At 35.1% G+C, this 22,147-nt stretch overlaps 1 protein-coding gene and 1 long non-coding RNA gene across 6 annotated transcripts in view; one reads left to right on the top strand and one right to left on the bottom strand.

Moving 5' to 3' along the window:
* Positions 1 to 10,231, top strand: part of UBR5 (ubiquitin protein ligase E3 component n-recognin 5) — a 152,132-nt gene extending 141,901 nt beyond the window's left edge. For all 5 annotated transcript variants that reach the window (XM_077167397.1, XM_077167399.1, XM_077167395.1 and 2 more), the window contains exons 53-59: positions 1,191 to 1,366; positions 1,598 to 1,682; positions 3,211 to 3,366; positions 3,711 to 3,824; positions 4,267 to 4,411; positions 5,511 to 5,596; positions 9,616 to 10,231. In XM_077167397.1, the coding sequence (XP_077023512.1) occupies positions 1,191 to 1,366; positions 1,598 to 1,682; positions 3,211 to 3,366; positions 3,711 to 3,824; positions 4,267 to 4,411; positions 5,511 to 5,596; positions 9,616 to 9,828 (975 nt within the window). In that variant the 3' untranslated portion in view covers positions 9,829 to 10,231. The remainder of the gene's footprint in view (positions 1 to 1,190; positions 1,367 to 1,597; positions 1,683 to 3,210; positions 3,367 to 3,710; positions 3,825 to 4,266; positions 4,412 to 5,510; positions 5,597 to 9,615) is intronic.
* Positions 296 to 21,986, bottom strand: LOC143688921 (uncharacterized). The gene is made up of 3 exons (XR_013178382.1): positions 21,760 to 21,986; positions 3,153 to 3,339; positions 296 to 552 (listed from the first exon to the last, which is right to left on the bottom strand). It is a non-coding gene; the product is annotated as an uncharacterized LOC143688921 (long non-coding RNA).
* Between the last annotated feature and the right edge of the window lie 161 nt (positions 21,987 to 22,147).

Below are 22,147 nucleotides of genomic sequence, written 5' to 3'. Positions count from 1 at the left end.
GGTGGTATAAGGAAACCTTGTATTTTATGCATGATATTTCTGTAAACCCACAACTTCTCTTGAATAAATAACATAATTTGTACGAAAACCACTGCATACCAAAGATAAGACTTACAATCTGAACCTAACCAAATTGATTACCTACTTCAAAAGCAAAACAAAACAAAATCAACATTCTTCAGATCCTTTTAACAGAATCTGAGAGTTTCACGACTTAATACTCAAAATGTCCAAAATAAAGAACCAGGAAAATCTGGATACTCTCCACAGAAGATACTAAATGTGAGATGACCCATTTGTTGAAGTACCAGACTTTAATTATCAATGACTTTATCTTACACTTTATGAGATAAAGGTAAAAATGATAGAGGTTCTCAGCAGAGAAATAGAAACATTGTAAAAGAGCCAAATGAAAATTGTAGAATTTAAAAGAACCAAATGAAAATTGTAGAATTAAATATCACAGAACTAATTAACTGGTGAGCCAATAAAAGAATGAAGGTGACAGAGGAAAGTGTCAGTCAACTTGAAGATCAGCAGAAATCATCCAATCTGAAAAATAAAGAAAAGATTAAAATTAAACAAATAGTGAAAGAAACAGTTTCAGGGACCTGTGGGGAAACAGCAAAGGATCTATCATGACTGAGGATTAAGAAATTGGTGTAGAAAAACGTTTTTGAAGAAATAATGGTTGAAAACTTTTGAGACTTAAATTTATAGATTAAAAATCAGTGAACCTCAAACAAGGTAAACTGAATGAAACTATCTCCATATGCTGTATAATCAAACTGCTTTAAAATCAGATAAAAACAAATACCTGACAGTAGCCTGAGAGGAACATGTGAGGGAAAAATGATTTGAAAGACAGCAGATTGCTATTCAGAAACTATAGAAGCCAGAAGACAATAGGATATTATCATCTTTAAAGTGCTGAAAGAATCATCAATCCAGCATGTGTGTTCAGGAGTAAAGAAGAAAGATCCTTCTTAAATTTAAGCATTTAAATGAATACAGAAGTTACACAAATTTTGTGTATCACAATCCTAAAAGGAAGAATTAAAAATTTATTTATCGTTAGTAGTCTTAGACACATTTTTAGTATAAATGTTGTTCTACCTGACTTCAGAGAATTCATGTTTTCTTTTTTAAATCAATGTCAGGGCTTAATATGTGTAATTCTCTGCTGTTAGGAAAACCGAAAGCGTCATGGCTCTAGTCGGAGTGTAGTAGATATGGATTTAGATGATACAGATGATGGTGATGACAATGCCCCTCTGTTTTATCAACCTGGTAAAAGAGGGTTTTATACTCCAAGGCCTGGCAAAAATACAGAAGCAAGATTGAATTGTTTCAGAAACATTGGCAGGTAAAATTACTATTTTATATTTGAATTTTTTTAAAATTTCAGTTTATGAGACTTTCTAAGATGAGTTTGTAGAATGTGTATATGCTCTACTTCATAATAGAAATGAAGCTATAGAAAATTTCTCAATTAAAAAAGTGTATATTATGTGAGACTGTGTGGGCAGTTGGTAGAAGTAATGTGCTTTAGAATTAGTTTCAAATTTAAATGTTACTCCTCTGCTTTTGTTTTTAGGATTCTTGGACTTTGTCTGTTACAGAATGAGCTATGTCCCATCACACTGAACAGACATGTAATTAAAGTGTTGCTTGGTAGAAAAGTAAGTGATTTTGATGAACCTGAGTTTTTCTTAAGGAATGTTTTAGCAATTGTAAGAGTAATCATATACTAGCATACTGTTTTATGCCATTCACTTAACAGTAAATCTTAAAGCATTATAGTCATTTTCCAACATTAGCACCATAGGAAAAGTCTATATATATGGGGAGGTGGTATAGCAGACTGGGTGACATAGGTAGATTTGGGGGTCTGACAGATGTGGGTCCTGTTGCAGACAAATTTTCTGACACCGCTGGTATATTTCTCCCATCTATAAAATGATAGAGAAAATAGATGGTGCCTGGTACATGGTTAAATGCTCAATAAGTTTTATCCATTATTATTACTATTAGTTGTAGCTCGTGGTAGCAGAGGTGGTTTGGTGGTTTAGTAATATAGTATTATAAAGATTCCCGACTTCAAAAATATACATGGGGGAGAGAGACAAAATAATATAAGAAAATATATCAGAGTATGTTTGAGATCTCTGGATGTTGATATTTTGATAGCCTACATCTTTCCTTTATGAACTACTTACTGGAAGAGTAATGTATAATGTTATGCAGCTCTTTTAATTTATGTTTCTAAGGAAACTACTTGACACATAATAATGAAGTATCAGTCTTTTTCCAGAGATTTACATCACAGATCTGAAATAAATTAGCATTGTTAAAGCTGTAGCCCTCTAATTATTTTCTGTAATCGAAGTTACTATACATGGTTTTCTATTACTACAGAAATAGAATTATCATGGACTATGGATATCCCTTATATCCATATTTAACTTTGTCTCTACTGCATTTTAAATTATGATAATATAATATCACAAAGAGTTTCAGCTAAAATGTTCTTGTGCAAAAAGAACTAGACTCCAGGTTCACCAATAGAGTCAACTGGTGAATTGATTCTATCGATAAATTGATTCTATGATGTTGCGTGAAAAGATCATAGAATCGGATAGACCCAAGTTTAACCCAGTGATATAACTTTGGGCAACTATACAGAATAACATAACTGTATTCCTATGAGAATCAATTTTATCACCTGTATTTTATTATAATCGTCAAAATTAAATAGGATGCGTGTTCACTAGCCAGCTGTGCTCAACATAATTGGTGTTCAGTAAATATTGCTCGTATTTGTTTGTTTTTTTACATGGGCAGGCACTGGCAATTGAACCTGGGTCTCTGGCATGGCAGCAGAGAACTCTGCCTGCTGAGCCACCGTGGCTCTACTGCTGGTTTTTGCACTGAAAAGAAAAAAACTATTAAGCTATTGCCTTAAACTTTTTTCAGAAAATATATATTATTTATAAATATTATACTTTGAGAATGAAAATGTATTGCCAGAGCCAAATATGTATTAAATTTTATCTCTTTAAAGCAGTTACTGTATACATTCAGCAAGAGATTATTCTTTATCAGTATATCTTCAAATAAGATAAAATTATTTATCATAAATTTTAACTTACTAACATATTCCATGAAGATGGTTCCTTCATAATTGATTTCAAATGATTACTTTTTTAGGTCAATTGGCATGATTTTGCTTTTTTTGACCCTGTAATGTATGAAAGCTTGCGGCAACTTATCCTCGCTTCTCAGAGTTCAGATGCTGATGCTGTCTTCTCAGCGATGGATTTGGCATTTGCAATCGACCTGTGTAAAGAAGAGGGCGGAGGACAGGTAAAGTAAATATTCAATTTTCTGATTCTGTCAGAAGAATGTATGGTTAGTCTGTTGTGCTTATCTAATATAGAAACAGTTTTGATACACAGTAACCAAAAAACAAACAAAGCGGAGACAGAGTCTGAGAAACAGTGAGACAAACAAGTGAAGATGATTCTTGTATCCGTTTGTGGGGATTAAGCCTAAAATTTTTGCATCTGTTAGATAACTGTCAAATAGAGAATTATCTTTAAATTTTAAAAATTTAGAAAATTTCCAGTTTTATGAACATTAATTTATATATATTTATATTTATCACTTTGACATATTATTTTTAAATGGCACTGCTGAATTTTTCACAGGTTGAGCTCATCCCCAATGGTGTAAATATACCAGTCACTCCCCAGAATGTGTATGAGTATGTGCGGAAATATGCGGAACACCGAATGTTGGTAGTTGCAGAACAGCCATTACATGTAAGTGTTTTCTAGAAAGTGATGCTCTGATGAGGCTATTTGTGTCTTATGTATGGTAAACTAGCTCAGAATTTTAGGCTTGCCTTTAAAAGACCAAAAATTTTAGACTTGATGAATAAGAATCCAGAACAGTACTTTTGGATAATATTACTTGGGGATTATTTCAGCTAATTACTGGTGTACGATAATGTTTAACTTTTGAAACTGTAGTCCATTGACTATCCCCTTTCCCCACTCTTTTTATTACTGTGACTTTCTCTCTTTTGAATCTGTTAATAAGAAATTCAAGGTACAGGATTTCTGTTGTTAAGGGGTGGTTTAAAATGGGAACTAGCATTCTTAGAGAAGGCTGCTAAATTATATATTAATAAATGCTGTGTGGAAAGAAAGATACTGATAAGAATGAAGACACTAATAAGAGGCTAATTTTGAAATTCTTTAGGCAATGAGGAAAGGTCTTCTGGATGTGCTTCCAAAAAATTCATTGGAAGATTTAACAGCAGAAGACTTTAGGCTTTTGGTAAATGGCTGTGGTGAAGTTAATGTGCAAATGCTTATCAGTTTCACCTCTTTCAATGATGAATCAGGTATGAAATTTTTTAGATGTTTACTTAATGAACTATATGAATAGTTTGGTGTGTCAGAATTCTTTTTAGCTTCTCAGTTCTAATATCTATTTAAAGTGCTTGGGAAATGCTGAATTACTTAGGTATTTAAAATAATTTTTATTACACTGCCTTTTTAAAAATGATTGATCTAAATAATTATATTTTAATGGCTTAGTATTCGGTTGTTCTTAAGTCTTTTATTATTTGATTTTTCTTCACTTTGAGGAATTTATGTTGTAGTTTAAATACAAGTAAAAATTTGTTGTGAGCAATTGTGTAAAAAAGAATTTATAATTATTAATTGGGAAAAGTAACTTTTGACATTTCCCAATTCATGTCACAAACTCCCTAATTAATGAATTTGATTGCATGATGTTTGCTTTGTACAACTGGACCCAAAACACACAACAGCACACAGATAGAAATCTAGGAAGAATAAAGAGAGGAATGATAGTCCTTCTAAAAAAACCTTTACCTGTAGCGCTTGATTTGCTACAGCTCTTTTTGAAAGTCCTGTAGGCTAGGAATAGAATTTTTAGCTGTGATTACATAAAGCATTAGAAGTTCCACACAGCTCATTATAAGAGGATTAGACCTATAGTCCAAGATTATTGCATACATGAAGATACTAGTTTTTTCCCTCTTCATTTTCCCTATTTTGCAAGCAGCTTCAACCAAAGTTTAATAAGTTCCAAACCTAAAACCCAGGAGGGAAAAAAAAAAATTTGATATGGTCCTGAAAAAACTCCAGGTATAATCTTCAGACCAGTATCATCATCAAAAAGTTTTTAGAAATGCAGAATCTCTGTCCCACACCAGATCTACTGAATGAGAACTTGGCATTCATATGGGTGGGATTAGACTTATGTGATTTATCAATTTTGAGTCTGATGGTTTTCCTTATTTTAGGTTATCCTGAATCAAGACTGATTAATGAACTATGGAGAGTTTGCATTATGCCAGTTGTCTGGACCCTAATTAACATTTTAATTTTGTATCTTTATTAAAATAAGTTAAACCAGATTCTAAAAATATAACAACTGATTCAGGATATTGAATTTATATTCCCCATTCTCAGGAGAAAATGCTGAGAAGCTCTTGCAGTTCAAGCGTTGGTTCTGGTCAATTGTGGAGAAGATGAGTATGACAGAACGACAAGATCTTGTAAGTTAAATTTTCATATAACTTGTAGAAGGAAATATAAAAATACTTAAAATATGATGTATGATTTCCTTTTTCCCCACTCTTCCCCCTTAAGTTTGTAATGGTTAGTAATTTAGTTTGGGTAGGGTAAATTTATAGAAAATTTATAGAAAATCAAAAGGCTGTTTTTGTACTCTATAACAGAGTACCCTTTCTAAAGTATTACTAAAGTGTGAAATACATCTTAGTTATTAAAACGTTGTCCTCAGTTCAGGAAGATGATACCAACTTGTTGTTGAGATGTGGTTTTTTCTTCCCCCTATAGTACTCATTCATGCTGCTTATTTTATACATTCTTTTTTTTAATTGACAAATCTTCACATACAGTCCATACATGGTATACAATCAGTGGCTCACAATATCATGACATAGTTGTGTATTCTTCACCATAATAATTTTTTTATGAAACATAACCATATACAAACACAAACATTCTTACCACATGATCATTCCATTCTTATTATATAATCAGTAACTCAGTCATCACATAACTGTATATTCATCATCATGATCATTTCTCAGAACATTTGCATCAAATAAAAAAAAATAAAACGACAACAGAAAAAAATTTATACATACCATACTCCTTACCCCCCCTCCCTTTCATTGATCACTAGCATTTCAGTTTACTCCATTTATTTTAACATTTGTTCCCCCTATTATTTATTTTAATCCGTATGTTCTACACATCTGTCGATAAGGTAAATAAAAGCATCAGACACAAGGTTTTCACAATCACACAGTCACACTGTGAAAGCTATATCATTATATAATCATCTTCAAGAAACATGGCTACTGGAGCACAGCTCTACATTTTCAGGTATTCCCTTCAGCCTTTCCATTACACTTTAAATAAACAAGTGATATCTATTTAATGCGTAAGAATAACCTTGAGGATAATCTCTTGACTGTTTGGAATCTCTCAACCATTAACACTTTATTTTGTCTCATTTCGCTCTTCCCCCTTTTGGTCGAGGTTTTCTCAATCCCTTGTTGTTGAGTCCCAACTCATTCTAGGATTTCTGTCCCACGTTGCCAGGAAGGTCCACACCCCTGGGAGTCATGTCCCATGTAGAGAGGGGGAGGGCAGTGAGTTTGCTTGTTGTGTTGGCTGAGAGAGAGAGGCCACATCTGAGCAAAAGAGGTTCTCTTGGGGTGACTCTTAGGCCTGATTTTAAATAGGCTTAGCTTATCCTTTGCAGGGTTAAGTTTCATATGAACAAACCCCAGGACTGGGGGCTCAGCCTATGCTTTGGTTGTCCCCACTGCTTGTGAGAATATCAAGAATTCTCCAGTTGGGGAAGTTGAATTTTCCCCCTTTCTCACCATTCCCCCAAGGGGACTTTATAAATACTTTTTTATTCTCTGTTTAAATCACTCTACACAAAGTTTGTCTACAACCTACAAAATCTCATGCCCTACTCAAGGTTTCCAAGTATTATGTTGTTCAATTAAGCTGTCCAGAAAAATTATATTAAGAAATGCACTAGTCAAAATATAAATTTTGTACCAAATAAACATTATTTTGCTTTAGTCTCACACATGAGTTACTGTTTTAAAATGTTAATTACCATCTATTTTCAGCACCCTGCATTATTGACATTCCTTTGTTCTTCCTCATGCAAAACATTTTAAAATTTGTACATTTAGCCACTATCATTATGCACTCTAGGCATTCCTAGATTATACCACCTCAGTCTTTATCGTCTATTTTTCCTTCTGATTTCTTTTGTGCCTCCAGGCCTCCTCCCTCATTCTTACATTCAACTTCATTCAGTGTTCTAACATTATTGTATTACAGTTAGGTAGTAGTATTCTGCTATCCATTTCTGAATTTTTACAATCAGTCCTGTTGCACAATCTGTATCCATTCAGTTCTAATTACCCAATATCTACCCTATTTCTGTCTCCCGATGACCTGTGTTCTTAACTGAAGTTATCCAAGCTCATTCCTTTATGTTAGTTCATATCAGTGAGACTATACAGTATTTGTCCTTTTATTTCTGGCTAATCTCACTCAGCATAATGTCCTTAAGGCCCATCCAAGTTGTTACATACTTCATAACTTTATTCTTACAGTTGCATAATATTCCATTGTATATTATTTTACATATTCTTTAGCCCAAATTTCTGAATAGAATTGGATTGCTGTTTCTGTACTAGGAAGAGAGGAGTTTAAATATGTGGTTTTAGATCCATAATCTTATTAGCACAGAGCTCTAACGAACTAGTCACACACTAGATAACATAAACTTTGATCAGTGTAAAGTCTTCAGAATTAGTGGAATCTTCGTCTAGTCTCCATACCAAAATAACCCATTCATTAATTTTGAAAGGCAGTTTCCAAACATTCTTGTAGAAATCTGAGGGGCATTCCTTACTCAGAAAACTCTCAAAGATCCTTTGTATTTATGTTCCTTGTGGTTCTTTGAGCCTTTCCCCCAGTCCTTAGTATTCAGTAATCTAAATCCGACCGCTTGAGATGTTTCAAAGTGATACCCATTTCTAGATAATCCCCCCAATTTATTTGAGAGAGTAGAGACCTGATACTTGTTCAGGAAAGCACAAAATTTGCAGATTCCCATTTACCTTCAGTTTAAGTGATAGTTTATTGGGGATGGGTGTTGGTGATGGTGTTCCTGTTTTCAGCACTCAATAATTTTTACATGGCTACAAGAACTTTCAAGTATTTTCCCACTGTGGCTAGAGAGCTTGGTCAGTAGTTGTGCTAGTTTGCTAGCTGCCAGAATGCAATATACCAGAATCAGAATGGCTTTTCAAAAGGGGAATTTAATAAGTTGCTAGTTCACAGTTCTAAGGCCAAGAAAATGTCCCAAATAAAGCAAGTCTATAGAAATGTCCAATCTAAGCCATCCATCCAGGGAAAGATACCTTGGTTCAAAAAGACCGATGAAGTTCAGGTTCTCTCTCATGTGAGAAGGCACATGGCGAACACAGTCAGGGCCTCTCTCTCAGCTGTAAGGGCCATGGCGAGCACGGCGTCATCTGCTAGCTTCTTCTCCTGGCTTCCTGTTTCATGAAGCTCCCCGGGAGGCATTTTCCTTCTTCATCTCCAAAGGCCGCTGCCTGGTGGACTCTGCTTCTCGTGCTATGTCGTTCTGCTTTGTTCTCTCTGAATCTCCTTCATTCTCCAAAATGTTTTCCTTTTATAGGACTTCAGAAACTAATCAAGACCCACCCGAATAGGTGGAGACATAGCATCACCTAATCCAGTTTAACAACCATTCTTGATTTCCATCACATCTCCAGTGAGATAATCTAATTACAGCTTCAAACATACAGTATTGAACAGGGATTATTCTACCTTTATGAAATGGGGTTTTGGTTAAAACATGGATTTTCTAGGGGGCATACTTCCTTTCAAACCAGCACAGTAGTCCTAGCTGCCACTGCTCTTAACTTAAGTATCTAAGTAATTTTGACTTAGATTGTACCCCAAGTAGATTCCACATTAATTGGTCTACATTTGACTTTATTAGGCTTGGGCCCCTGTTGGTTTCAGGAGCACCCAGCTAGCTTGTTAGGGTTCTATGACCTGTAGTCAATCTTCGGTTTCAGGGCACCTTGTTGTTTCCCCAAGATAAAGCCCTTATCAGTTCTGGAAGACCCACCAAAAACAGAAGTAGAAATGATTGGCTGTGTCTGGTATGAGTTCTAAGGTATTCTTTAGTTTTATAACCTGCTGTTTTTAAACCACTACATCCCCAGTCCATTCAGTCAAGTGAAACCTCACTGCAGTTTCTGCCCCTTACAGGAAAAGAAATTTGCTAATTAAAAAAAAAACAAAACAAAACAGAAAGAAAGAAAGAAAAACTCCCCTCTGTGAGGGCCTAAAATTTCCTATCAGCATTTTTTAATTTGTACACTTCTTTCCTTAAATGCATTTAAAAAAAAAATTTATTCTTAGGGCTTACTCTGTTAAAAGCCAAAATTGTAACTGTTATTTTATTCCTGTTTAGGTTTACTTTTGGACATCAAGCCCATCATTACCAGCCAGTGAAGAAGGATTTCAGCCTATGCCCTCAATCACAATAAGACCACCAGATGACCAACATCTTCCTACTGCAAATACTTGCATTTCACGACTTTATGTCCCACTGTATTCCTCTAAACAAATTCTCAAACAGAAATTGTTACTCGCCATTAAGACCAAGAATTTTGGTTTTGTGTAGAGTACAAGAAGTGTGTATTGCTGTGTAATATTACTAGCTAATTTTGTAGATTTTTTTCCATTTGTCTATAAAAGTTTATGGAAGTTAATGCTGTCATACCCCCCTGGTGGTACCTTAAAAATGAAATGTAAACATTCCTTGCTGAGTTTGTAGCTTAAAGGCCCTAAGGAGCACTAGCAGCATTCAACTATAATGCTTTGCTAGTCAACAACTTCTGGGCTAACCCCAGCCAAAGATGACATCAGAACAACATAATTTACACTGTGATTTATCTTTTTGCTGAGGGGAAAAAATGTAAAATGTTCTGAAAATTCACTGCTGCCTTTGTGGAAAGTGTTTCAGCAAAGGTTCTTGTATAGAGGGAATAGGGAATTTCAAAATAAAAAATTAAGTATGTTCTGTGTTTTCATTCTAACTTTTTTTTATGGTGTTTAATTTGTGGTTGGCTGCAATTGTGTATCATGTATATGGAACTTGTAAAAAGTTCTTGACATTCAGATCTTGGAAATGAAATCACTTTTACCTATAAAAACCACTTTTATTACGGTTTATTTTGCCTGCATTGAGCTCTAGAATATTATTAGATGATATCACTAATATTTTGCATGTAATTTGTTCATTTGAATGAGGGCACTTTTTTGTACATATGATGATGGGGCCAATGCACAATACTTTATCACAATCAACTTTTTTTTCTTTGTATCCCTATTTCAATGAGCAGTCAGTCAGGAAGTTACTGCACTTCAGTTCTAAATAGACATTTGTACTAAGGTATTTCAGTTATGTAAACTCAGCCTGGGCACTTTCTGATAACTGTAAAATGTTTTATAAGATCATGACTATTGAAGATACGTTTTGGAAAATTTTAAATGTTCGTGAGCAGCTTAACTACTTTTGTACCTATCCTTTTTTAAGTATCTTGTTACATTTACTTTTTTAAATAAAGAAATTACGGAAGAAATGTCAAGTAATAATGAAGAAACAATAGTTTTTATTTATTTAGTTGTACATTTTTAAACTAAGGGCAATTCACCAGACATGTTTATGTGCATTAAAATTTTTGATTTGAAAAACTGAAAATTAATATACACATGGACTATAAGAAACAGAAGAAAATCACTTCACATTTTACAGTTAGCAGAGAATCCTGAATGGCTTTGGCCGCGCCACACTTTCTTTTTACAAATGGAAGAAGTGGAGTGTCAACCTTACTTTGCATAGGAAGTTAACTCATTCACTTACACTTAGTGACTAAGTATGATGGGTTTTTTTTTTTTGATGACCCATTAATTATATAGCCTAGAACCAATATCCTTAAATCCTTGTGGTTTTAGTAACTTTATTCAAATAGCATAAGGAATACAGTTTTCTTCACTAAGTCTTTAATAAAGTGAACTGTATACATGCTGAAAATAAATTCTGAAATTCTCAGAATTTCACCGACTTTTCCGGTTCTTTATATGACTCCTGGCCTTCAGGATAGTTTTGTGTTCCAAGGCACTATGCTTCCATTTTATAACCTCCTTTAAGAAATGGAACCACATTATATTCTCAGCCCTGATGACAATATAAATATTTAAAAGCCAAAATGATAGTAGTCAAATTCATTGAATTACTGAAAAGTTATACAACACACTATATTAAATTTGTATAAATCAACCAAAGGTTATTTTACAAAGTTAGACATTGGTTTTAATGTCTAAATGCTATTTCTAAATAAATGAAATAGTACTTAGATTAAGAGCTGATTAATATCACTGTGTTTGAAAGGTAGAAAATGTATTTATCACCATTGGTTTTTATGTCTAAATGCTATTTCTGCATAAATGAAATAGTAATTAGATTAAGAGCTGATTAGCATCAATGTGTTTGAAAGACAGAAAATTTATATATCACCTTAACCTCTGTATGCACATGATGAGATTGATAAAATATTAAATGAGGACAAACTAATATGATCAGGACATTTGAAACGCTACTTGTGAACTTATTTTTAATAGTTATTGAAAAGAATGAAAATATTTAAAATAATGCACAATGTCTTAAGTCTTCCTAAATCAAGATTTTGGTTAAAATGCTTTTAGGAATATTGAAAGCAAGAGGTTTTTTTTTTGTTTGTTTGTTTGTTTTTTTAAAGTAAAACATAAAACGGTTCTAAATATAAAATAAAGTCATATAAAATAAAGTTCTCTTTTGGTCTTGTTTAGTGATTAAATTTAATACAATTGGAAACAAATTCAGGAAGAGACCAAGAATGAACTTTACTGAGGGTTTTTAGAGTGTTGCTACCACTGCTCTTTTTCTGACTCATCTGAGTATCAAGACTACTCAGTATAATGGCTTACTGGGACACTCTTGAGGGGATTTTAAGGGTATGATTTCACTATTTTGTTTTTGTCCCCAAACAATTCTTCAAATTGCTCCCTAATGATTACTTTTTGTGTGTTTAAAAGTTGTCAGCAATTTCTAAATCTAAATTCAAATTTTCCTTAAGGCAGTGGTTCCCATGCTTCACTTATGGAACTTGTTAAATGCAGATTCCTAAGCACTGCCTCATTCTCTTACCCCCCCCCCCCCCCCGCCCCTTATTTATTCAGTAAGTCTTAGGGGGAGGCCAGAAATCTTGGTTCTTACTGATGAAAACCTGGCAATTCTGGAGTACTTTTTACTTAGAATGTAAATCCTCCTGCTGTAAGCTCCTTAGAGCCAAACCTTTCCTACTTACAACGAATGGAAAGGTACATCTATTAATTGCCTAGTCCTGAGTTAGGATCTTCCTCCTGTTAAGGGACTGGATGGAAGCGCCTCAAAAAGAATATACCTGGGAAGTGATGAACTATGTTTTCAGTGTTACATGTACACAGGCATAAAAGTGGACATTAATTCTCTAAATGTCACTTAATGTAGAAGCATATTTAAAATGCGACTTGTTTATTCATATCAAGTACATTGGATTAAATCTAAGCAAATTTCTTAAAATTCAAAAAAGATTACTAGATTATGATGACTTGATTGCATAACACCAAGTTCCTCTAAATTACTTTTATTGAGTGCTTTACCATATGCCAGGCACTGTGTCTAGTGTTTCTCATGTATTATCTCATTTTATTCTTTGGGTTGAGGCCTATTACTACCCTTATGGATAGTAAACTGAGAGAAGTAAACAACTTGCTCAAAGTTACATAGTTACTAAGTACAAAGATGTGAGATGTCAGCAGGCATATTGGAGCTTGCATTCTTACACACTGGGATATCCTATTTCGTGGAAGATACGATTATAAATCCTTAGTTGGTATATTGATCATATAATAATGAAACATTCCATTGATAAATTTGGCTATATTAAGATTCATATACTTTTGCCACAGATTTATGAAAAATATATTTTGCCATTCAGTAACTTTCCTTGAGAATAACTGGAATTCTGGAGATGTGGGAATTTTCTAAAATGAACTATGAAATGTACCTTTAAGCCAAAATATTTTAAAATGAAAAGCATGAAACAATGAAGAGTTGGCTTTTTGTTCTTAAGTTTGTTCATAAAATGTTCTAAAAGAGCAAATGTCTTTCATGGGTAAAAACTCAATTTTCTGAATCCTTTTCAGAATGTATCTTTGATTATTTCCAGTTAAACTGGATTGACTGAACCAACAGTTTATATTGTTATACAGTAACTTTGATGCAAGCAGGGTCTCTTCAGGTAAATGATATAAGGTCATGTATTTCTGCATGAAATAATTTTTTCAATGGAGAAGATGAAATTTGGCTGTGTAGTTTAAATGCACTTTTTTTCTGTCAAGCTAGGGCATTGTTGTGCTTAGATATGTTTTGAGTATGTTAGCTCTAAGAACATATATTTGTAAACAAATATTTGCCTAAGTTCCCATGCAGTCAACTATATTTTAAAACTTTATTTTAAAATTTTAATATTTTGGAAATGGAAGGCTCATGTGGTTATCACCTTTAACATATTCATTCATTCCTATATTGACATGTTTCCTTCAGAATTCTGCCCACATAAAAACAGACCATAGTTATCCTCTCAACATCTAAGAAATTGGGAGTGAGTGAAAAGTAAAGCAGTCACAGTAGCTGTTTCAAAAACAGGCTCCAAGGTCCAAGTACAATAATGAAGGAGAGGCTTTGATTCTGAGAATCAGTTTCCTGCTTCACAACATATCAGAAGTAGCACCTTAAGAGCAAAGAAGCAAACATTAAAAAAGAATAGAATGCAGCCATTTCACACTAAAACATTCGGTAGCACCCAGTCTAAAAATCTGAACACTGCAAACATTAACATGTCTGCTACACATGCCAGCAGCCAAATCCAATTCAAAAACTACTCAAAGCTAACATTTATTTGAGTTCAATATAACGTCACTAAAAACTTCTATATATTGTAGAAGGCAGGGAAACAATGAGTTTGTTTAAAAAGAAAGCCATATGCAATCAGTAATTCTTCATATCATCACATAGATGCATGATCATCATTTCTTAGTACATTTGTATCGATTTAGAAGAACTAGCAAAACAACAGAAAAAGATAATAGAATGTTAATATAGAGAAAAAAATAAAAATAATAATAGTACAAAAAAAAGACAGACAGACAAAAAAAATAAATTCAGTTTGAAATAGTGGTAAATGAAAGTGAGGGGTAAGAGGTATAGTACGTATAGTTTTTTTCTCTATTATCATTTTATTTCTTTTTCTGTTGTCTTTTTATTTCTTTTTCTAAATCGATGCAAATGTACTAAGAAATGATGAATATGCAACTATGTGATATTAAGAATTACTGATTATATATGTAGAATGGAATGATTTCTAAATGTTTTAATTTTTTTTAATTAATAAAAAAAGTTAAAAAAAAAAAAAGAAATAGCCAAAGAAATGATTTAGGATGTTAAAAAGAGCTGCTGTAACCTGAAATAAGGGACCTTTAACAAAGCATGTGTATATATGCTAAAAGAAGTAGTTTATTCCTTAAGGATGCCAAATAGACAAATATCATTTACAGTAAATGTAGTGGAGCACAATAGAGAAAGATCTGGTTCTTGACTTGGGTAAGAAGTAATGCATTTTTTTTTTCATATGGACCTTTGGGAAGCATCCTAAATCTTACAAAACAGCTTGTCTTGTTTTTAAAATAAAAGTAGGAGGGCAGTGGGACTGTACCTCGGTGGCAGAATTCTTGTCTGCCAGGTAGGAGACCAGGGTTCAATTCCGGATGCATGCCCATACAAAAAAAAAAAAAGAAAACTAGCAGAAACATCCTGAGATTTTTATTTAAATAAAGGAGGCAAAAGCTTGTGCCTTTTTTTTTTTTTTTTTTTTAGTATGCTGATGGAGGGGTGGGTCGTATTTCATTCTTTTTCCATATGAGTATCCCATTACTGCAGCACCATTTGTTGAATTGGTTGTTTTTTGTTGGTTTGCTTGTTTGGGAAGTATATGGGTTGGGAATTGAGCTTGGGTCTCCTGTATGGCAGGAGAAACTTCTACCACTGAACTACCCTTGCCCATTTTTAAGGTACAGCAGCTGAACTGTTAAGTGATTTGACCTACTTAAAAGGGGTCCAGTTTTTTCCTGCAATTTTTTCATCATTACTTGCTTTCACTCCCCTGCTATGCCCTAGATGTCTGGAAACTGATAAGGGTATCAGAAATTGGCAGCTCTGCCCTCTGAAGGCTATTACTTTACTCTTAAAAGTTTCAGAGGCATAAGCTCAATTTCCACTACCCTTGTCCATGCAGCACATAAAGCTAGTCTATCTAATGTCTTCCAGTGATACTGAGACCACCTGAAACTATTTTAATTCGCTTGTCTAAGCCTAGTGCTCAGAATGGTGCCTGGCTCAAAAACATTTATGAATGAATAAATTATCTAGTTTCTAAGTTAGAAGCTGAAATCATACTCAATTTCTTCTTTATCCACACATTCAAATTAATCATTGTGGTAGGCTGAATTGTACACCCCAGAAAAAAAACCAAACATGCTCTTAATCCATTCCTGTGGGTGTGAAGCCATTGTAAATAGAACCTTTTGAAGATGTTATTTTTAGATAATGTGTGGCTCAACTCAATGAGGTTGGGTCTTCATCCTAATACTAGAGGATTTATGAAGAGAAAGCCATCTGGAGGAGAAGACGGAAGTCAACAGAACCTGGAAGAGAAAGGAGGAGACACTGCCTTTTGATGGGAAAGCCAAGGAACCCAAGCCTCCTAGCCTCCCAAACCAGGAACCAATGAATTCCTGTTAAGCCAAGCCATTATGTTGTCCTTGTTGCAGCAGTCAGGGAAACTAAGACAACCATTAAGCCATATAATTACCAAATCTTTATCTTTTGGATTCATTTACTTCATTCTATGTCCATTATCATTACAGCCTACTAACTGGTTTCCCCATTCCTTGTTTTGCAACCTTTCAATCTGTAGAGGTAGAGCAATCTTTCTAAAATGCATATTAATCATGTCATTTACCTGTTTAAAATATTTCAACTTCCCATAGCCCTTGATATAAAGTCCAAACTCCTTAGCACAACATACAAGGCCCTACATGATTGGGATCCTGCCTTACTCTACAGTTGGTATTTCTATTTATTCCCTGGAATTCTGTCTGCTGGTTATACTGAAAGATTTGCAGTCCCAGTAGGTTATGCCCTCTGTCACCTTGGGGTCTATACATATACAGCCCTTTCTTTATGGCCCCTGATCTTTTTTTTTTTTTTTTAAATGTTTTATTGTAAAATATATATATAAAACAAGGAAAGAAAAAAAGCAATTTAATTTTCAAAACCCGCTTCAACAAGTAGCTACAGAACAGATTTCAGAGTTTGTTATGGGTTACCTTTCTACCATCTCAGATTTTTCCTTCAGCTGCTCCATAACACTGAGTGGTAGAAGGGATATTAATATAGTGATTCAGCAGTCATACTCGTTTGTTAAATCCTATTTTCTCTGTTATTCCTCTTCCTTCTCCTTTGAACCTTCTCCCAGTCTAGAGGGATCTTTGGGCAATGCCCATTCTATTTCATGTTGAGAAGGGGTGTCCACATTAAAGGACAGGGGTATGAAATTAATTGATAATCCTGGAGAGGCTGGTCCCTCTGAGTTTCAAGATTTACCTGACCTAGGAACTCTCAGGAATTACAAGTTTCAGGGAGACAAACCTAGTGCATGAAACTTTACAGAATCTCAGTTAGAGCCCCAAGTGTTCTTAAGATCAACAGGAGTGATGTTGGTTGGGATTTAGCAAACCCTGGCGATGAGCACCATCTGACTGAAGCTTACATAAGAGCAGCCTCCAGAATAACCGATTGACTCCACTTGATCTCTCCTGATGACCCCACCCACATCCTGGAATTGTTAACTCCTATTCGTACTTTAGAATTCAGTTTAGCCACATCCCCAAAGTCTTCTTTGATCTGCCCTCCTCCCTTCATCTTAGCAAGTCTTATTTAGATAACTCTTTCAGAGTGCTCCCCCCAAACAGTATACTTGCTGTTTTCCTTTCTAGCCTGTAAGTTTTTAAAGAGTAAAGAACTGTGGTTTATTGATCTATGCTTACTCAAGGCACAATATAATGTTATTGTTTATTGAAAGAATGAATTCCAATTACCAACTTCAATCCTATCTAGGGATGTACAGTTGTAATCTCATTGTTGATTTTATCTGGAGCTCTGTACCTGTGAAATGTTAAGTTTTAATGTCCCACTGTGGGACCAAAAACTACCATCCCTTCAGTGCTCTCACTCTTATTATGAGTTAAAAAAAAAAAAGGCTTCACTTCCATTCTTCTGCATTCAGTCCAGACATATTAGTAACTTATTTTAAAATAATAAAGGGGGAAAAAATGTTTATACTGTACTTGAAACTTAAAAAAAGCTTCAATGTTTGCTAATTCTTTTGAGATGGGTTTTTGTCATTTTATAGTGAATATTAAGTGCTAAGTACAGATTTAAGGTTGGCAGAGCTATTTAGATAAATGGCTCAGCCAGTAACTTCTGGACCATAGTATTAAATGCCTCTACTTGGATATATCATGGGCACCACAATCTAAGCATGTCCAAAACTGAACTCATCATTTTCCAACCAAACTCTCTTCCTACATTAATGAAAGGCACTGCTAACTGTCTAGTCTCTCAACTAGACATGCAATTATTCTGGAATTCTCCCTCTACCATACACTCCATATCCAACCATCGGTCAAGTCATCTTAAGTATATCTACTCAACTCACATGCATTTTTTCTTTTACGTTATCTGTCGCCACTGCCTTATTCAAGCTTGCATTATTCTACATCTGACTTATTCCAGTTGGTTCAAATTAACGTCCCTGACTCCAATTTCATCTTCTTCTGCCACATTGAGGTCTTTCTGCATGATAAATGAATGGAGTCTCAATATAGAGCCATCTACTCTAGTGATTTTCAAACTAGGGTTCAGTTTATTTACAGTTTACTGCAAGGCTTTATTTTCATTTTTAATAAGTATAGCTTGGATTATCTGGATGATCATTTATGATTTCACTGCAACAATACTACTTTTAATGATTAAAGGCTAAAGAGGCATATATCCCATGCAAATGATGCATTTGTTCCTCATGAAAGGCAAATGATATACAGAAGAACTGCTGTTGTGGGAAAAATGGAATCATCTATCCCATGGCTGGTATGCAAAAGAACATGAATGGTCACATGAAACTGCACACATGATGCAATTTAGTTTCAGCAAAACATCCTCATCCATTGCTTAATGTTGTAAATTTAAAATTTATCATTTCTGTAGCCTTGTTTGTAATTAATTTATGATTTATAAATTTCTTATTTTATAGTGGCATAAAGCTCTAAGAATAAGGAGTTTATAAATGTTTTATGTTTGTACATACTAAGTAACATTATAATATATATAATTTAATATTGACGTGGCCATGAGAATTTTTCTTCTTTAAAAGGGGTTAAGACATCATTCAAGTTTAAGAAATGATGATCTACCTATTACATGGTAAAAAAAATAAGCCAGCAGTAGCTTGAAATGACATGTTTTCTATAGCATAGGCTAGACTGCCTTCTTAGGTCATTCCCATACCTAAGTAGAATGGAGGCTCTTCCATTCTCACCAAGTAGAATGGAGGCTCTTCCAGTTAGTGGGATAACATATTATCCCAAGATTTAGGAGCATAAAGAACCATTTATTACACTTATAGATTTTGTGGATGAGGAATTTGGATTCAGTCAGGATGGTTTGTCTCTGCTCCAAGATGTCCGGGGTTTCAGTCGGAAGGCTTGATGACTGAGGGCTGGAATCCTCTGAATGTTCATTCATTCATTCATCTATCTGGAGATTGATGTTTGTTGTTGGTTGCGTGCCTCAGTGCTTTTCCACATGGGCTTTGTCATATGGTCTATGTGGACTAGTTTCTGGACTCCTCTAAACACAGTACCTACATTCCAAAGGAAAACCTCCCAAAAGAGAGAGCAAGCAAGCCAAGCATAAACTGTACTGTCCTTTAGGAACTAAACTTAGAATCATGCACTTACTCATTAGAAGGTCATCTCATGTTATAAGGGAGAGGAATTAAACTCCACCTTTTGATATGACTAGCGTGAAGGTTCTGGAAGAGCACTAGAGAAAGTAAATACCGTTGTGACCATTTTAAGAAAACACAATATGCCAGAGAGGCTATATAAAGACGTAGGATTCTCTTATTTCAAGATATCACCCAGTTAAACATTTAATTTTTTACATTTGTTCTTCCTATTAATGGTAAACATCTTGGGGAAATTAATACATATTGCCTACTATGTATTAAGCATCGCTATAAACACTGTAATGTATGTTGCCATATTAATTAAGAATATTCAATTCTTCTATAGAAAACAAAAGAAAGTAAGGGAGCATATAGCTTGAAAAATAGAAGGGGTGTTAAGTACAAACAGTAAATGCATTAGTAAACTGTGAGGCATGTTAAAAAAAAATGGAATGTGTATTGAACATAGATAAAAGATAATGGAACAAATAAGAGAATCACATATATAAAAAGAGCTAGTAGGACCAAGTAAACCCTAAGTATCCATAAGGTATGGATCACATCATTTTCAGATTTTTAACTATGCTATTCCTGAATCAGCAATCCATTGATAACATTCATTTTGGCCCTGCATGTGCTCAGCCAGAGAAATGCAGATAAAATTCTCAGTTGATTAGCAGGCTAATTTTTGATGATGGCCAGGCATGTTCACTCCTGTGTCTCTCCAAAAGAGTGTGTTGGATCTAAGCACCTTCTTTCTGCTGAGTTCCTTGGTCACTCTCAACTCTCATCTTCATAACTGCTATCTGGAAGGCTGATGCAGCACAGGCAAGATTTATGAATATTATTATGAAATTGAGATAGGGTGGCCCTTTCACTCCTTCCTCATACCCTATCCTAAATATGTGAGCCTACCTCATCCCTTTAACTTTGCTTCTCTTTGTATGTTTTAAATTGATACAATAAATCATGTAATTCAAGCATCTCAATTTTATCTGAGCCTTGCTGTTTCATGACCTCTGGGACAGTTTGCCTAGCAATCACTGTATCAAGGTGGAAGCAACCATTGCATCAAGGTGATTTATGAGTCCAACAAATGCTTTACAAGTAACGTATTATTAAATTCCCACAACAGCCTTATAAGGAAGGATTTATTCTTATTCTTATCCTACAGATTAGGAAACTAAGTCACAGAGAGCCTGTGTGGCTTGCCCAAAGAGGTATGGTTAATAAACGGAGGAGAAAGAATTCAAGCCCATGATTTGGGTCCAGGGGTCCATGTCCTTTTTAACCAAGCTTGTTCATTTTCGCATTTTCAAAACCTAATATGCTGACATGCAGTAGGCAAGTCTGATGAATTTAACCAAGTGAACCTGCCATGTGCCCAATGGTATACTGCCTAACTTTTTTGAGACTCAGTTTTCTCAAAGAACTTATGTGTCTATTATTTACAGTTAGTATGTACAAAAAAAGTTTACTCAGCACTTACTTAGTTGTCTGAAAAAAGGTAACTCTCTTCCCCATCACTGGGGTAAATTTTTAGAAAAAGATTTTAGTCATTTTCAAAACTCAAGTAAAAATTCTATTCTATTTTACAATACTTCAGCTGCATGCTGTTCAAGGCATGGCAGGGTCCCCTCTATTAAGTTTCAAGCTTCATAAATTATTCTCTTTCATCTTATTTGTCAGACAAAACTATTTTTTCTTTCTGTGTTAGCTATTTTTGGATAGTTCCCTCTGAGAAATATTAGTAATTATATCCTTATATTAGTAACTCAACCAAATTATAGTCACCACCAGCAGCCATGATTTCTTGACACTACATCTATGTTTCCTCTACTTTAACTTTTGGCCTTGAAAAGAGTCTCAGTTCGATGGTATTTAGCAGGGAAACAACCTAAGTTAAATTACTTATGATAAGACTTAGTTTCTCCATTTGTCATACGAGGGAAATTGCTGTATCTACACCACAAAGATGTCCTGAAGATTAAATGCGTTAATTCACACAAGGTGCTTAGCAAAGCATCCGACACTTTGAACTCAAGAAATTTTAACTACTGTTAATATTATTAAAAGTTTAGTGTACTAAAATTATAAATAATTTTATAGAACTTTCAAAATATTTTCCTGAATTTGGTAATGTTTCCCTCTCCAACCCCAGTTACCCCAATCACACCAACTTTGACCTCAACCACTTCCTCTTTTCAGTTGCTTAGGTACAAAACAAGTCAGCTTTTTTACCTCATTAATTTTTTAACGGTGTGGTTTTCTGTTTTCACCAGCAGTGTGGTATTTTCCCCCCATCAATTCACACAACAATAGCGCGGTCTCCTTATATCATCCCGCGGGGTGATGGTCCCACCACCTGGCAGTCTCTCAGGACGTGCCGAATTAGCGCGACATACCGTGTTCCTCGGGGACAGCGAGGGCTAGCTGGGGAGTGTGGACCTGGCGAGCTGACCTATCACGTCCAGGCACTCTCTGTACAGAGAACAGAGCCCGAGAACCGCAAGGCGGCCCAGGAAGCAGGATGAATCCCTCAAGACGCAAGCGAGATCCGGCAAGCTCCGGGAAAGATCCTTGGGGCAGGCGGGAGGCGGGGCGGGCCGGGAAAGGAGTGTCCCTGAGGCGGAGCCGACGTACTGGAGTGGGGCGGGGCCAGCGCTGGGAGCACGTGGGAGGCGGGGCCGCCCGGGAAAGGAGAGTCCCTGAGGCGGAGCCGACGTGAGAAGTGGGGCGGGGCCAGCGCAGGGAGCACGTGGGAGGCGGGGCCGGCCGGGAAAGGAGAGTCCC

The sequence above is a fragment of the Tamandua tetradactyla genome, chromosome 6, assembly GCF_023851605.1.
Source record: "Tamandua tetradactyla isolate mTamTet1 chromosome 6, mTamTet1.pri, whole genome shotgun sequence".
NCBI classification, from domain to species: domain Eukaryota; kingdom Metazoa; phylum Chordata; class Mammalia; order Pilosa; family Myrmecophagidae; genus Tamandua; species Tamandua tetradactyla.
This window is presented reverse-complemented; position numbering and strand designations above follow the sequence as displayed.